Source organism: Bombina bombina, chromosome 12, assembly GCF_027579735.1.
Source record: "Bombina bombina isolate aBomBom1 chromosome 12, aBomBom1.pri, whole genome shotgun sequence".
NCBI classification, from domain to species: domain Eukaryota; kingdom Metazoa; phylum Chordata; class Amphibia; order Anura; family Bombinatoridae; genus Bombina; species Bombina bombina.
Genome location: NC_069510.1, coordinates 6331001 through 6348588, shown reverse-complemented (window position 1 = coordinate 6348588; position 17588 = coordinate 6331001). Strand labels below are relative to the sequence as shown.

The 17588-nt window shown below is 41.0% G+C and overlaps 1 protein-coding gene across 1 annotated transcript in view; it reads left to right on the top strand.

Moving 5' to 3' along the window:
- RAB14 (RAB14, member RAS oncogene family) overlaps positions 1 to 7080 on the top strand; it is a 164926-nt gene extending 157846 nt beyond the window's left edge. Inside the window, exons 3-6 of the mRNA XM_053695938.1 lie at positions 1963 to 2029; positions 2215 to 2302; positions 4921 to 4951; positions 5196 to 7080. Coding sequence (XP_053551913.1) covers positions 1963 to 2029; positions 2215 to 2302; positions 4921 to 4951; positions 5196 to 5373 — 364 coding nt within the window. The 3' untranslated portion in view covers positions 5374 to 7080. The remainder of the gene's footprint in view (positions 1 to 1962; positions 2030 to 2214; positions 2303 to 4920; positions 4952 to 5195) is intronic.
- The last annotated feature ends 10508 nt before the right edge of the window (positions 7081 to 17588 follow it).

The window sequence follows — 17588 nt, the reverse complement described above, 5'->3', positions numbered from 1 at the left end:
TAGACACCTTGATTCAGGCACGTAAGTCTGTTACTAGGAAATTTTCCCGTGTGATATGACATAAATATCTTTATTGGTGTGAATCCAAGGGCTACTCTTGGAGTAGGGTTAGAATTCCCAGGATTTTGTCTTTTCTCCAAGAAGGTTTGGGGAAAGGGTTGTCAGCAAGTTCCTTAAAAGGACAGATTTCTGCTTGTCGATTTTGTTACCCAAGTGTCTGGCTGATGTTCCAGATGTCTAATCTTTTTGTCAGGCTCTGACTAGAATCAGGCCTGTATTCAGACCAATTGCTCCTCCTTGGAGTTTGAATTTTGTTATTAAAGTTCTTCGGGGGTTCCGTTTGAACCTATGCTTTCCGTTGATTTTACAATGTGATTCTCCTTATCTTATTTTAAATTCGGATAAGGTGGTGTTACTAACCAAACCCGGTTTTCTTCCTAAGGTTGTTTCAACTAAAAATATTAATCAGAAAATTGTTGTTCCTTCCTTGTGTCCTACTTCTAAGAAGGAGCGGATTTTACATAGTTTGGACGTGGTCCGTGCTTTGAAGTTTTACTTACTGACATCTATGGGTTTTCGTCAATAGTCTTCCCTGTTTGTTGTTTTTTCTGGGAAACGTAGGGGTCAGAAAGCTACGGCTACCGCTTTCTTTTTGACTGAAGAGTATCATCCGTTTTGCATATGTGGCTGCTGGACTGCAGCCTCCTGGGCAAATTTCGGCTCATTCCACTAGGACTGTGGCTTCTTCATGAGCATTCAAAATTGTTGTTTTTGTTGAACGGATTTGCAAAGCTGCAACTTGGTCGTCTCTTCATGCTTTTTCCAAATTTTACATATCTGATACTTTTGCCTCATCTGAGGCTGTCTTGGGAGAAAAGTTCTTCAAGCGGTGGTGCCTTCCGTTTAGGTTCCCTGTCTTGTCCCTCCCTTTTCATCCGTGTGGTATAGCTTTGGTATTGTATCCCACAAGTAAGGATGAAATCCGTGGACTCATTGTATCTTGTAAAAGAAAAGGGAAATTAATTCTTACCTGATAAATTTGTTTCTTTTACGATACAATGAGTCCACGACCCACCCTGTTTTTTCTAAGACAGGTCTTTAATTTTGTTAAACTTCAGTCAATGCTTTGGTTTGTAAAGCACTTTTATTGCTCTTGAGAAAGACGGCTGGGACCGTTGAAACGCTTTTGCGTTGAGCCAAATAAAGACAAACTTTTTTACTGAATCTGTGATATTGTCTTTTCATATTGGGAAGGAGCCGGTAACCTGCAATATACACTGTGAGTAGATATTCACCTTTGTATGGTGTATTGTCGGATATTTCAGCACCACTATTTTGCACCTAGAGTTATACAACCGAGGAAGGAAAGGAAGATACCAACGGCTGATACAAGCTGAACCAGCGCCTCCAGCTAGCACACCTGATCTATTCACACAGACCTTGGGAGAGACTGTGGGACGGCTGCGGTTCACCAGAAGGGGAAAGTATTAATACATATTATACACCTGTTTGCATGTACCTCAGCACCTTGGCTTTTCCTTTCTCTTCCTAACTTCGGTCGAATGACTGGAGTAGGAGGGAAGGGAGGAACTATATATAGCAGCTCTGCTGTGGTGCTCTTTGCCTCCTCCTGCTGACCAGGAGGCGATATCCCACAAGTAAGGATGAAATCCGTGGACTCATCGTATCGTAAAAGAAACAAATTTATCAGGTAAGAATTAATTTCCCTTTTGTAGGAAGCAGTCATGGTTCTTCCACAGCTGTTTACATAGCTATACAGAGTGCACTGCAGACCGTCGCACCCTAGACAGAAATAGCTAAAGCCACTTATAGGAAGTAGGCAAGTTGAGCCAGCTGGTAAGGTATTTGTTACTTATAGAGGCTACCTAGGCCATGATAAAGCTAGTTATGCCTCTGATATGTGCAGCCCTGAATCTAACGCCGTGTTTTGTTGGTTTGCAGGAGGAGCACGTACAACCATTTAAGTAGCTGGTTGACAGACGCACGAAACCTCACCAATCCAAATACTGTAAGTTTTCTTAAAGTCTGTAGTCACTTTGTTTTTAGCACAACGTATTCAGTACTTCTATCTTATTAAATATCTGCTTGAGTCATTTCAGGTGCTGTGTGTTTATTCATCTTTATTGTTTTTTTAATGATTCTATCCTTAACGATAAGTGTAATAGGTATATTAATAAAGCTGTTCTTGTTTAGGTGATTATCCTCATAGGAAACAAAGCTGATCTTGAAGCTCAAAGAGATGTTACATATGAAGAAGCAAAACAGTTTGCTGAAGAAAATGGTAATTTTATATAGAGAATGTGCTTCTGTCTTTAAATGATGCTCCATAAAATGCATGTGACTTAGATTGTATATTGTATGTTGTAAAGTGAAGACAAGGACGCTGTGACCGTCATATGGTGCAAGCACACCAGTGAGCAGCCCTACAGACGGATGGCTTGCTAGGAACGTGTGTTTTATTATTTCTATAATGCATGTGACTTAGATTGTATATTGTGTATGTTGTAAAGTGAAGACAAGGACGCTGTGACCGTCATATGGTGCAAGCACACCAGTGAGCAGCCCTACAGACGGATGGCTTGCTAGGAACGTGTGTTTTATTATTTCTATAATGCATGTGACTTAGATTGTATGTTGTGTATGTTGTAAAGTGAAGACAAGGACGCTGTGACCGTCATATGGTGCAAGCACACCAGTGAGCAGCCCTACAGACGGATGGCTTGTTAGGAACGTGTGTTTTATTATTTCTATAATGCATGTGACTTAGATTGTATATTGTGTATGTTGTAAAGTGAAGACAAGGACGCTGTGACCGTCATATGGTGCAAGCACACCAGTGAGCAGCCCTACAGACGGATGGCTTGCTAGGAACGTGTGTTTTATTATTTCTATAATGCATGTGACTTAGATTGTATGTTGTATATGTTGTAAAGTGAAGACAAGGATGCTGTGACCGTCATATGGTGCAAGCACACCAGTGAGCAGCCCTACAGAGGGATGGCTTGCTAGGAACGTGTGTTTTATTATTTCTATAATGCATGTGACTTAGTTTGTATGTTGTGTATGTTGTAAAGTGAAGACAAGGACGCTGTGACCGTCATATGGTGCAAGCACACCAGTGAGCAGCCCTACAGACGGATGGCTTGCTAGGAACGTGTGTTTTATTATTTCTATAATGCATGTGACTTAGATTGTATGTTGTGTATGTTGTGAAGTGAAGACAAGGACGCTGTGACCATCATATGGTGCAAGCACACCAGTGAGCAGCCCTACAGACGGATGGCTTGCTAGGAACGTGTGTTTTATTATTTCTATAATGCATGTGACTTAGATTGTATATTGTATGTTGTAAAGTGAAGACAAGGACGCTGTGACCGTCATATGGTGCAAGCACACCAGTGAGCAGCCCTACAGACGGATGGCTTGCTAGGAACGTGTGTTTTATTATTTCTATAATGCATGTGACTTAGATTGTATGTTGTGTATGTTGTAAAGTGAAGACAAGGACGCTGTGACCGTCATATGGTGCAAGCACACCAGTGAGCAGCCCTACAGACGGATGGCTTGCTAGGAACGTGTGTTTTATTATTTCTATAATGCATGTGACTTAGATTGTATGTTGTGTATGTTGTAAAGTGAAGACAAGGACGCTGTGACCGTCATATGGTGCAAGCACACCAGTGAGCAGCCCTACAGACGGATGGCTTGCTAGGAACGTGTGTTTTATTATTTCTATAATGCAGCGGCCTGTACGGTTGTCTGGGCTATGATTTAAAGACTATGGCAGCTTAGTGCGGTGCTTGACAAACCCAAGCGCCAGGGAGCCTATAAAGTCCCCAATGAGACACCTATGGGAGCCCCCTTGGTCACCACACCTAAAATGTACCTTGATGTATGTATACATACGTGTATATGCAGGTTTGTCTATAAATAATACATATATATACCTTGTTTTATATTATAATATAGAGACAAGCTCTTTTATACTTTACAAAGAAGTTACCTTTAGTCCCACCATGTCATTTAGTTTGATGTAACTTGTGTGTGTGTGACATGGTGAACCTAGCGAACCTTTTCCAATGGGAGCTGATATTAACTTCTTGATGTTTATACCACAGTAGCTTATGTTCGGCTATTTCATATGTGCTGTTTGTATTTATAGGAGCTTTCTGCTATTACTAGAGACTGGCATTAAAGGGATAGTATACACCAATTCTCATCTAACTGCATGCAATAAACATTACTATAAAGAAGAATATGCACAGATACTGATGTAGAAATCCAGTATAAAAACTTACTTACAAGCTCCCAGTTTAGCACTGTTGGTGAGGTTAGGCTGGGACACCCACTGAAAGGGGCTAGACGTCAAAAAGAGCAGACACCAACTCCCTCCCCTTTCGTCTGCATATGAAAAGACCCTTTATACAAACAGGAAGAGTAGGTAGACAACAATCTACTTCTAAAACTTTGGGGCTTGGTTAGTAGTCTGAAAATCAGCACAATGTTGTTTAAAAAATAAGCAAAACTATATACATTTAAAAAAACACCTGTATGTGCTATATAAATAGATCATGTACAAACTTACTAGAGGCTCCACTGTTAGTGAGGTTAGGCTGGGGCGCTCAGTGAAAGGGGCTGGCAAAACAAGAAGAGCAGACTACCCCTTCCCTGCATATGAAAAGACAGATAACATAAACAGGAGTCTGTAGACATCAGTATACATCTGACACTGTGGGGCTTGGTTAGGAGTCTGAAAATCATCCCACTGTTATTAAAAAATAAGTATAACTATATACATTGTTACAAAAACACTCCCAAATGGGCTGTATAAATGCATCATCTACAAAACTTTTATGCAATGTCCCTTTAAATAATAATCTTCCTTATTTTATTTTCTAGGACTTCTCTTCCTTGAAGCAAGTGCAAAAACGTAAGTGTAAGAATTGTAAATCATTAGTAAGAGGGGAGCAGGTATTTAAGCTTTGCACAGACGCTGTGTGTTTATAGTGAGCAGTGGGATCACTAATATGGTGCAGGAAGCCTCTATTAGGGAACTTAACACTATAATCCGTGTGTGTGTGCAGTAGCGTTTGGTGCTGCACCCTTACTGAGGTATAGACTGCCTTGGTGCTCCAGGACAATTGTCAATGCCTTGTTTGCTTCCTGCTTTCCAGGGGTGAGAATGTGGAAGACGCATTCCTGGAAGCTGCAAAGAAAATCTACCAAAATATCCAAGATGGAAGCCTGGATTTAAACGCTGCTGAATCTGGTGTACAACACAAACCTTCAGCACCCCAAGGCGGGCGGCTAACCAGCGAGCCCCAACCCCAGAGAGAAGGCTGTGGCTGCTAGTGACCTGTGTCTGATGCTTCTGTTTCCAATCTTTCCACCTGTTCGTCTGTAGCAGCATTTTTTACTTCCCCGTTCTCTTCTGTACATCTATTGGTTTAAATTAAGTGGGGTGACTCTGCTAAGGCGACAGTTTAACACAATACTAAATGGCTAAATAACTAGATGTAATCAGGCTAAAGACGAGTCAAGTAATAAACACACAAAAAAAAACTTTTCCTGCATGGTAAACTCTAAAACTTTTTTTTTCTTCCCCCTAATTGTCTTTGTGATGTCGGCAAACCATGATTTAAATATAAGCACTGATGCTGGACTTGATTCATCGCATGGCAGTGCTACAGCTTTTCCTTCTGTGACCCACAGTAGCTGATCATTTTATTTGCTCTGAATAACTTAATAGTTGATAAAGGGGAACCTGTAGCTGCATTTTGTTGGGGAAGAGATTTTGCTCCTGTTTCCTGGGGGGGGGGTACATTATGTCTTATGCTTTCTAAGAATTCAGACAAAACAATATGGTTTACTTCCCCGTGCTCAGTAGCTTTGTGTCTTTTTGATATTTTATCCTTTTTGTCATTAACACGTAAAAAACAAACAAAACAAAAATCTGAAGGAAGCTGTCTAACATTTAAATACATTCTGTGTATATGATTTTAAAGAAGAAACCAATACCTGCAAAAGTATGTATTAAAATCAGTTTGTACAGTATAATCTCTGTGACCACGTACAATTGTTCATGTCATTTAAACAACTTAACTGGGTTTTTCACCCAAGATGATGCACTTTCCCTGAAATGTCCCTGCAACTGTTTAGGTGCGCTGATTTCTTCTGAAGGCGAAACGCACACGGGTCTGTAATTCCTGCCTTACATAGTACAAAAAGACTGGGTTGTACATTTTATGCTCTCCCATTCTCGCGCTACCCTCTCTCTTTAATTTAGTCACAATAACAATTGTGGATCTTACAAACTGCTGTGCATTTTTAACACTACAGTAGGATGGTTTTTAATGAGTCAGCCCCAGCTTTTTAGGATGTTCCTTAGTCATTTTTAGATGCTTGACATGTCATTTTCTACAGCATTTGCTTTTGTATCTTATTTAATTGGTACATGCAACCATTGCTTAAATACATTGTCTTTTGTGTTCAATGTTTTTAAGCATTTGATGTAATATAAAGGCATTTTTATTAGTTACAGAGGAGCCATTGAATCTGTAATGCTTTGTTTTAATACAGACCAGTAATAACTGCAAGGTCCCTGGAGCATGATCAGAAGCAAATAGGCATGTTACATAACCTGACCAACGCGTAGCTACGGATTTACAAAATGTCACTAAAAAGTATGAATGTTGTACAGTCCTTTAAAGGCCAAAACTGGATTGTGAAAATATTACTTTGTGCAGTCCCTTGTTAAGTCTGGTTATATATATTCCTTTTTAATATGGGGTTCTTACATTAGATCAGTACACATACTGTTAGAGGGTTAATGCATTTTGCCACCAGATAAGCAGAATGAGGCTTATCCCGGGACCATGACCTACAGAGTTAAACACAGATCAGATTGTTCAGGTGAGCTCTCCGTGTTCCTTGCAGTAGGTCACCTGTTCATATCTCTGACTAAAGGAGTTGTTTGGACTGCTGTACTTTCCCTCAATGTAACAAAATGCTATTAATCTGAATATTTGTAAATAAAGTACCTGTATCTAGATAATTTAACACGTGTTTTGTTATTTGTCTGCAGCTTCATTTGATAGGAACTTCCTGTCCGTTGCATAAAATGCAAAATGTAATCCCCATGACAGAAAATAACTTTTCAGCAATGTATTTTGTTTTGCATGCTATAAACAGGTTGTTGTTCTACCGTTATTAGCTGTTGTACATAGAAGACCCATGATTCAGATAGCGCCTACAATTTACTACTGTCTAATTTGTTTTGTTCACTTGGTATCCTGTATTGAAGAGCATACCTAGGTAGACTTAAACAGTAAAGCACTACTAGGAGCTAGCTGCTGCACTTATATCATAATGTAATTGGCTCTCCTGATGTGCTCAGGATAGTAGTGTATTGCTGGCCCTTCAACAAAGGATGCTCAGAGAATGAAGCAAATGTGATAAAAGTAAATTGTAAAGTTATTTAAAATTGTATGTTCTATCTTAATCATAAAAGGAAAATTTGGGGTTTTGTCCTTTTCTTTCATGTAATTAGCAAGAGTCCATGAGCTAGTGACGTATGGGATATACATTCCTACCAGGAGGGGCAAAGTTTCCCAAACCTTAAAATGCCTATAAATACACCCCTCACCACACCCACAATTCAGTTTTACAAACTTTGCCTCCGATGGAGGTGGTGAAGTAAGTTTGTGCTAGATTCTACGTTGATATGCGCTCCGCAGCAAGTTGGAGCCCGGTTTTCCTCTCAGCGTGCAGTGAATGTCAGAGGGATGTGAGGAGAGTATTGCCTATTTGAATGCAGTGATCTCCTTCTACGGGGTCTATTTCATAGGTTCTCTGTTATCGGTCGTAGAGATTCATCTCTTACCTCCCTTTTCAGATCGACGATATACTCTTATATATACCATTACCTCTGCTGATTCTCGTTTCAGTACTGGTTTGGCTTTCTACAAACATGTAGATGAGTGTCCTGGGGTAAGTAAATCTTATTTTCTGTGACACTCTAAGCTATGGTTGGGCACTTTGTTTATAAAGTTCTAAATATATGTATTCAAACATTTATTTGCCTTGACTCAGAATGTTCAACTTTCCTTATTTTTCAGACAGTCAGTTTCATATTTGGGATAATGCATTTGGATTAATCTTTTTTTCTTACCTTCAAAATTTGACTCTTTTTTCCCTGTGGGCTGTTAGGCTCGCGGGGGCTGAAAATGCTTCATTTTATTGCGTCATTCTTGGCGCAGACTTTTTTGGCGCAAAAAATTTGTTTCCGGCGTCATACGTGTCGCCGGAAGTTGCGTCATTTTTTGACGTTATTTTGCGCCAAAAATGTCGGCGTTCCGGATGTGGCGTCATTTTTGGCGCCAAAAGCATTTAGGCGCCAAATAATGTGGGCGTCTTATTTGGTGCTAAAAAATAAGGGCGTCGCTTTTGTCTCCACATTATTTGTCTTATTTTTTCATTGCTTCTGGTTGCTAGAAGCTTGTTCTTTGGCATTTTTTCCCATTCCTGAAACTGTCATTTAAGGAATTTGATCAATTTTGCTTTATATGTTGTTTTTTCTCTTACATATTGCAAGATGTCTCGCGTTGCATCTGAGTCAGAAGATACTACAGGAAAATCGCTGTCTAGTGCTGGAGCTACCAAGCTAAGTGTATCTGCTATATTTTTTGGTATCTGTTTTTCCAGCTGTTGTTTGTATTGCATGTCATGACAAACTTATTAATGCAGATAAAATTTCCTTTAGTACTGTTACATTACCTGTTGCTGTTCCGTCAACATCTAATTTTCAGAGTGTTCCTGATAAACATAAGAGATTTTATTTTTTAAATCCATTAAGAAGGCTATGTCTGTTATTTCTCCTTCTAGTTTACATAAAAGTCTTTTAAAACTTCTCTTTTTTCAGATGAATTTTTAAATGAACATCATCATTCTGATAATGGTTCTTCTGGTTCAGAGGTTTCTGTCTCAGAGGTTGATGCTGATAAATCTTTGTATTTGTTCAAGATGGAATTTATTCGTTCTTTATTTAAAGAAGTATTAATTGCATTAGAAATAGAGGATTCTGGTCCTCTTGATACTAAATCTAAACGTTTGAATAAGGTTTTTTAAATCTCCTGTAGTTATTCCAGAAGTGTTTAATCTCCCTGATGCTATTTCTGAAGTAATTTCCAGGGAATGGAATAATTTGGGTAATTCTTTTACTCCTTCTAAACGTTTAAGCAATTATATCCTGTGCCATCTGACAGATTAGAGTTTTTTTTGGGGGACAAAATCCCTAAGGTTATGGGGCTGTCTCTACTCCTGCTAAATGTGCTACTATTCCTACGGCAGATAGTACTTCATTTAAGGATCCTTTAGATAGGAAAATTGAATCCTTTCTAAGAAAAGCTTACTTATGTTCAGGTAATCTTCTTAGACCTGCTATATTTTTAGCGGATGTTGCTGCAGCCTCAACTTTTTGGTTAGAAGCTTTAGCGCAACAAGTAACAGATCATAATTTTATAGCATTATTATTATTCTATAACATGCTAATAATTTTATTGGTGATACCATCTTTTGATATCATTAGAGTTGATGTCAGGTATATGTCTCTAGCTATTTTAGCTAGAAAAGCTTTATGGATTAAACTTGGAATGCTGATATGTCTTCTAAGTCACCTTTGCTTTCCCTTTCTTTCCAGGGTAATAAATTATTATCTCGACTGTTTCTAGAAGGAAGGGAACTTTTTTACCAAAGGATAAAAAATCTAAGGTAAATTTAGGTCTAATAATCATTTTCGTTCCTTTCCTCATGATAAGGAACAAAAGCCTGATCCTTTATCCTCAGGAAAGGTATCAGTTTGGAAACTATTTCCAGTTTGGAGTATATCCAAGCCTTATAGAAAACCTATAGCCAGCTCCTAAGTACCCATGAAGGTGCGGACCTTATTCCAGCTCAGCTGGTATGGGGCAGATTACGTTTTCTTCAGTTATTTGGATCAATTTCGTTCTCAATCTCTGGTTTCAGAACATTGTTTCAGAAAGGTACAGAATTGGCTTCAGTTAAGGCCTCCTGCTAAGAGATTTTTTTCTTTCCCGTGTCCCAGTTAACACAGCAAAGGCTCAGCATTTCTGAAATGTGTTTCAGATCTAGAGTTGGCTGGAGTAATTATGCCAGTTCCAGTTCTGGAACAGGGGCTGGGGTTTTATTTTATCTCTTCATTGTACCAAAGAAGGTCAATTCCTTCAGACCAGTTCTGGATCTATCAATATTGAATCGTTATGTAAAGATACCAACATTCAAGATGGTTACTGTAGGACTATCCTGCCTTTTGTTTAGCAAGGGCATTATTTGTCTACAATAGATTTACAGGATGTGTATCTGCATATTCCGATTCATCCAGATCACTTTTAGTGTCTGAGATTCTCTTTTTAGACAAGCATTACCAGTTTTGTGGCTCTACCGTTTGGCCTAGCCTCAGTTCCAAGAATTTTTTTGGTTCTCGTGCCCTTCTTTCTGTAATCAGAGAACAGGGTTTTGGTATTTCCTTATTGGACGATATCTGGGTACTTGCTCAGTCTTCTCATTTTCAAAGAATCTCATACGAATCGACTTGTGTTGTTTCTTCAAGTTCATGGTTGGAGGATCAATTTACCAATCAGTTCATTGATTCCTCAGACAAGGGTAACCTTTTTAGATTTCTAGATAGATTCAGTGTCTATGACTCTGTCCTTGTCAGACAAGAGAAGTTTAACATTGATATCAGCTTGTCAAAACCTTCAGTCACAATCATTCCCTTTGGTAGCCTTATGCATGGAAATTTTAGGTCTTAGGACTGCCGCATCAGATGCGATCTCCTTTGCTCATTTTCACATGCGACCTCTTCAGCTCTGTATGCTGAACCAATGGTGCAGGGATTACTCAAAGATATCTCAATTAATATCTTTAAACCGATTATACGACACTCTCTGACTTGGTGGACAGATCACCATTGTTTAGTTCAGGGGGCTTCTTGTTCTTCCGACCTGGACTATAATCTCAACAGATACAAGTCTTACAGGTTGGGGAGCTGTGTGGGGGTATCTGACGGCACAAGGGGTTTGGGAATCTCAGGAGGTTAGATTTCCGATCAATATTTTGGAACTCCGTGCATTTTCAGAGCTCTTCAGTCTTGGCCTCTTCTGAAGAGAGAGTTGTTCATTTGTTTTCAGATAAACAATGTCACAACTGTGGCATACATCAATCATCAAGGAGGGACTCACAGTCCTCTGGCTATGAAAGAAGTATCTTGAATTTTGGTTTGGGCGGAATCCAGCTCCTGTCTAATCTCTGCGGTTCATATCCCAGGTATGGACAATTGGAAAGCGGATTATCTCAGTCGCCAAACGTTGCACCTGGGCGAATGGTCTTCACCCAGAGGTATTTCCTCAGATTGTTCAAATGTGGGAACTTCCAGAAATAGATCTGATGGCTTCTCATCTAAACAAGAAACTTCCCTGGTATCTGTCCGGATCCCGGGATCCTCGGGCGGAGGCAGTGGATGCATTATCTCTTCCTTACAAGTGTGATCCTGCCTATATCTTTCCGCCTCTAGTTCTTCTTCCAAGGGTATTCTCCAATGTTCTAAAGGAATGCTCGTTTGTCCTGCTGGTAGCTCCAGCATGGCCTCACAGGTTTTGGTATGCGGATCTTGTCCGGATGGCCTCTTGCCGGCTGTGGACTCTTCCGTTAAGACCAGTCTTTCTGTCTCAAGGTTCTTTTTTCCATCAGGATCTCAAAACCTTAGTTTTAAGGTGTGGAGTTTGAACGCTTGATTGTTGATCAAAGAGGTTTCTCTGACTCTGTGATTGATACTATGTGACAGGCTTGTAAATCTGTATCTAGAGAGATATATTATAGAGTCTGGAAGACTTATATTTCTTCAGGATGGTTTAGATAAAGGTTTGTCCGCAAGTTTCTTGTAAGACAAATCTCTGCTCTTTCTGTTCTTTTTCACAGAAGGATTGCTAATCTTCCTGATATTCATTGTTTCTTCTGTTATGTGTGATCAGTCCACGGGTCATCATTACTTCTGGGATATAACTCCTCCCCAACAGGAAATGCAAGAGGATTCACCCAGCAGAGCTGCATATAGCTCCTCCCCTCTACGTCATTCCCAGTCATTCTCTTGCACCCAACGACTAGATAGGATGTGTGAGAGGACTATGGTGATTATACTTAGTTTTTATGACTTCAATCAAAAGTTTGTTATTTTAAAATAGCACCGGAGCGTGTTATTACTTCTCTGGCAGAGTTTGAGGAAGAATCTGACAGAGATTTTTACTATGATTTTAACCGGAGTCGTTAAGATCATATTGCTGTTCTCGACCATCTGAGGGAGGTAAAGGCTTCAGATCAGGGGACAGCGGGCAGATGAATCTGCATTGAGGTATGTGGCAGTTTTTATTTTCTGAATGGAATTGATGAGAAAAGCCTGCCATACCGTTAAAATGACATGTATGTATACACTTCAGTATTCTGGGGATGGTATTTCACCGGAACTACTCTGTTAAAGGTCATTAATCCTTTTAATAACTATTCTCATGTTAAACGTTTTTGCTGGAATGTAGAATCGTTTAACTTTGCTGAGGTACTGTGTGAATAAATATTTGGGCATTATTTTCCACTTGGCAGTTTTTTTGCTTTAATTGTGACAGTTTCGTTTCTCTTCACTGCTGTGTGGGAGAGGGAGGGGCCGTTTTTGGCGCTCTTTGCTACGCATCAAAAAATAGCATGATCCGGTTCTTCTCTGATAGATCTCAGGGGTCTTCAAACTTCTTTGAAGGGAGGTAAATTCTCTCAGCAGAGCTGTGAGAATTCTTATAGTGACTGTGAATAAAAACGTTGCTTTGTATTTTTTATGTCAAATTTAATTATTGTTATTTTACTAATGGGAACAAACCTTTGCTAAAAGTTTTGTTGTTTTAAAGTTTGATGCTATAACTGTTTTTCAGTTCACTATTTCAACTGTCATTTAATCGTTAGTACCTCTTTGAGGCACAGTACGTTTTTTTGCTAAAAAAGATTATAACCAAGTTGTAAGTTTTTTTGCTAGTGTGTTAAACATGTCTGACTCAGAGGAAGATATCTGTGTCATTTGTTCCAATGCCAAGGTGGAGCCCAATAGAAATTTATGTACTAACTGTATTGATGCTACTTTAAATAAAAGTCAATCTGTACAATGTGAACAAATTTCACCAAACAGCGAGGGGAGAGTTATGCCGACTAACTCGCCTCACGCGGCAGTACCTGCATCTCCCGCCCGGGAGGTGCGTGATATTTTGGCGCCTAGTACATCTGGGCGGCCATTGCAGATAACATTACAAGATATGGCTACTGTTATGACTGAAGTTTTGTCTAAATTACCAGAACTAAGAGGCAAGCGTGATCACTCTGGGGTGAGAACAGAGTGCGCTGACAATGCTAGGGCCATGTCTGATACTGCGTCACAGCTCGCAGAGCATGAGGACGGAGAGCTTCATTCTGTGGGTGACGGTTCTGATCCAAACAGATTGGACTCAGATATTTCAAATTTTAAATTTAAATTGGAGAACCTCCGTGTATTACTAGGGGAGGTCTTAGCAGCTCTCAACGATTGTAACACCGTTGCAATACCAGAGAAACTGTGTAGGTTGGATAAATACTTTGCGGTACCGGCGAGTACTGACGTTTTTCCTATACCTAAGAGACTAACTGAAATTGTTACTAAGGAGTGGGATAGACCCGGTGTGCCGTTCTCACCCCCTCCAATATTTAGAAAGATGTTTCCAATAGACGCCACCACTCGGGACTTATGGCAAACGGTCCCCAAGGTGGAGGGAGCAGTTTCTACTTTAGCTAAGCGTACCACTATCCCGGTGGAGGATAGCTGTGCTTTCTCAGATCCAATGGATAAAAAATTAGAGGGTTACCTTAAGAAAATGTTTGTTCAACAAGGTTTTATATTACAACCCCTTGCATGTATCGCGCCGATTACGGCTGCGGCAGCATTTTGGATTGAGTCGCTTGAAGAGAACCTTAGTTCATCTACGCTAGACGACATTACGGACAGGCTTAGAGTCCTTAAACTAGCTAATTCCTTCATTTCGGAGGCCGTAGTACATTTAACCAAACTTACGGCTAAGAACTCAGGATTCGCCATACAGGCACGTAGGGCGCTGTGGCTAAAATCCTGGTCAGCTGATGTTACTTCTAAGTCCAAATTACTTAATATACCTTTCAAGGGGCAGTCTTTATTTGGGCCCGGTTTGAAAGAGATTATCGCTGACATTACAGGAGGTAAGGGCCACGCCCTACCTCAAGACAAAGCCAAAGCTAAGGCTAGACAGTCTAATTTTCGTCCCTTTCGGAACTTTAAAACAGGAGCAGCATCAACCTCCACTGCACCAAAACAGGAAGGAGCTGTTGCTCGTTACAGGCAAGGCTGGAAGCCTAACCAGTCCTGGAACAAGAGCAAGCAGGCCAGGAAACCTGCTGCTGCCCCAAAGACAGCATGAACCGAGAGCCCCCGATCCGGGACCGGATCTAGTGGGGGGCAGACTCTCTCTCTTCGCCCAGGCCTGGGCAAGAGATGTTCAGGATCCCTGGGCACTAGAGATCATATCTCAGGGATACCTTCTAGACTTCAAATTATCTCCCCCAAGAGGGAGATTTCATCTGTCAAGGTTGTCAACAAACCAGATAAAGAAAGAAGCGTTTCTACGCTGCGTACAAGATCTATTAATAATGGGAGTGATCCATCCGGTTCCGCGGTCGGAACAAGGACAAGGGTTCTACTCAAACCTGTTTGTGGTTCCCAAAAAAGAGGGAACTTTCAGGCCAATCTTAGATTTAAAGATTCTAAACAAATTCCTAAGAGTTCCATCGTTCAAAATGGAAACTATTCGGACAATCTTACCCATGATCCAAGAGGGTCAGTACATGACCACAGTGGATTTAAAGGATGCTTACCTTCACATACCGATCCACAAAGATCATCACCGGTATCTAAGGTTTGCCTTCTTAGACAGGCACTACCAGTTTGTAGCTCTTCCATTCGGATTGGCTACGGCTCCAAGAATCTTCACAAAGGTTCTGGGTGCCCTTCTGGCGGTACTAAGACCGCGAGGGATTTCGGTAGCTCCATACCTAGACGACATTCTAATACAAGCTTCAAGCTTTCAAACTGCCAAGTCTCATACAGAGTTAGTTCTGGCATTTCTAAGGTCGCATGGATGGAAAGTGAACGAAAAGAAGAGTTCTCTTTTTCCTCTCACAAGAGTTCCATTCTTGGGGACTCTTATAGATTCTGTAGAAATGAAGATTTACCTGACAGAGGACAGGTTAACAAAGCTTCAAAATGCATGCCGTGTCCTTCATTCCATTCAACACCCGTCAGTAGCTCAATGCATGGAGGTGATCGGCTTAATGGTAGCGGCAATGGACATAGTACCTTTTGCACGCCTACACCTCAGACCTCTGCAATTATGCATGCTAAGTCAGTGGAATGGGGATTACTCAGATTTGTCCCCTACTCTGAATCTGAATCAAGAGACCAGAAATTCTCTTCTATGGTGGCTTCATCGGCCACACCTGTCCAGGGGGATGCCATTCAGCAGGCCAGACTGGACAATTGTAACAACAGACGCCAGCCTACTAGGTTGGGGCGCTGTCTGGAATTCTCTGAAGGCTCAGGGACTATGGAATCAGGAGGAGAGTCTCCTTCCAATAAACATTCTGGAATTGAGGGCAGTTCTCAATGCCCTTCTAGCTTGGCCCCAATTAACAACTCGGGGGTTCATCAGGTTTCAGTCGGACAACATCACGACTGTAGCCTACATCAACCATCAGGGAGGGACAAGAAGCTCCCTAGCAATGGTGGAAGTATCAAAGATAATTCGCTGGGCAGAGTCTCACTCTTGCCACCTGTCAGCAATCCACATCCCGGGAGTGGAGAACTGGGAGGCGGATTTCTTGAGTCGCCAGACTTTTCATCCGGGGGAGTGGGAACTTCATCCGGAGGTCTTTGCCCAAATACTTCGACGTTGGGGCAAACCAGAGATAGATCTCATGGCGTCTCGCCAGAACGCCAAACTTCCTCGCTACGGGTCCAGATCCAGGGATCCGGGAGCGGTTCTGATAGATGCTTTGACAGCACCTTGGAACTTCGGGATGGCTTATGTGTTTCCACCCTTTCCGCTGCTTCCTCGATTGATTGCCAAAATCAAGCAGGAGAGAGCATCAGTGATTCTAATAGCGCCTGCATGGCCACGCAGGACTTGGTATGCAGATCTAGTGGACATGTCATCCTGTCCGCCTTGGTCTCTACCTCTAAGACAGGACCTTCTGATACAGGGTCCATTCAAACATCAAAATCTAACTTCTCTGAAGCTGACTGCTTGGAAATTGAACGTTTGATTTTATCAAAACGTGGTTTTTCTGAGTCGGTTATTGATACCCTGATACAGGCTAGGAAGCCTGTTACCAGAAAGATTTACCATAAAATATGGCGTAAATACCTATACTGGTGCGAATCCAAACATTACTCCTGGAGTAAGGTTAGGATCTCTAGGATATTGTCTTTTCTACAAGAAGGATTAGAAAAGGGTTTATCAGCTAGTTCATTAAAGGGACAGATTTCAGCTCTGTCCATCTTGTTACACAGGCGTCTGTCAGAAAATCCAGACGTCCAGGCTTTTTGTCAGGCTTTAGCTAGGATCAAGCCTGTGTTTAAAGCTGTTGCTCCGCCATGGAGTTTAAACTTAGTTCTTAACGTTTTACAGGGTGTTCCATTTGAACCCCTTCATTCCATTGATATAAAATTGTTATCTTGGAAAGTTCTGTTTTTAATGGCTATTTCCTCGGCTCGAAGAGTCTCTGAGTTATCAGCCTTACATTGTGATTCTCCTTATCTGATTTTTCACTCAGACAAGGTAGTTCTGCGTACTAAACCTGGGTTCTTACCTAAGGTGGTCACTAACAGGAATATCAATCAAGAGATTGTTGTTCCATCCTTGTGTCCAAATCCTTCTTCAAAGAAGGAACGTCTTCTACACAATCTGGATGTAGTTCGTGCCCTCAAGTTCTACTTGCAGGCAACTAAAGATTTTCGCCAAACTTCTTCCCTGTTTGTCGTTTATTCTGGACAGAGGAGAGGTCAAAAAGCTTCTGCTACCTCTCTCTCTTTTTGGCTTCGTAGCATAATACGTTTAGCCTATGAGACTGCTGGTCAGCAGCCTCCTGAAAGAATTACAGCTCACTCCACTAGAGCTGTGGCTTCCACTTGGGCCTTTAAGAATGAGGCCTCTGTTGAACAGATTTGCAAGGCTGCAACTTGGTCTTCGCTTCATACTTTTTCCAAATTTTACAAATTTGACACTTTTGCTTCTTCGGAGGCTATTTTTGGGAGAAAGGTTCTTCAGGCAGTGGTTCCTTCTATATAATGAGCCTGCCTATCCCTCCCGTCATCCGTGTACTTTTGCTTTGGTATTGGTATCCCAGAAGTAATGATGACCCGTGGACTGATCACACATAACAGAAGAAAACATAATTTA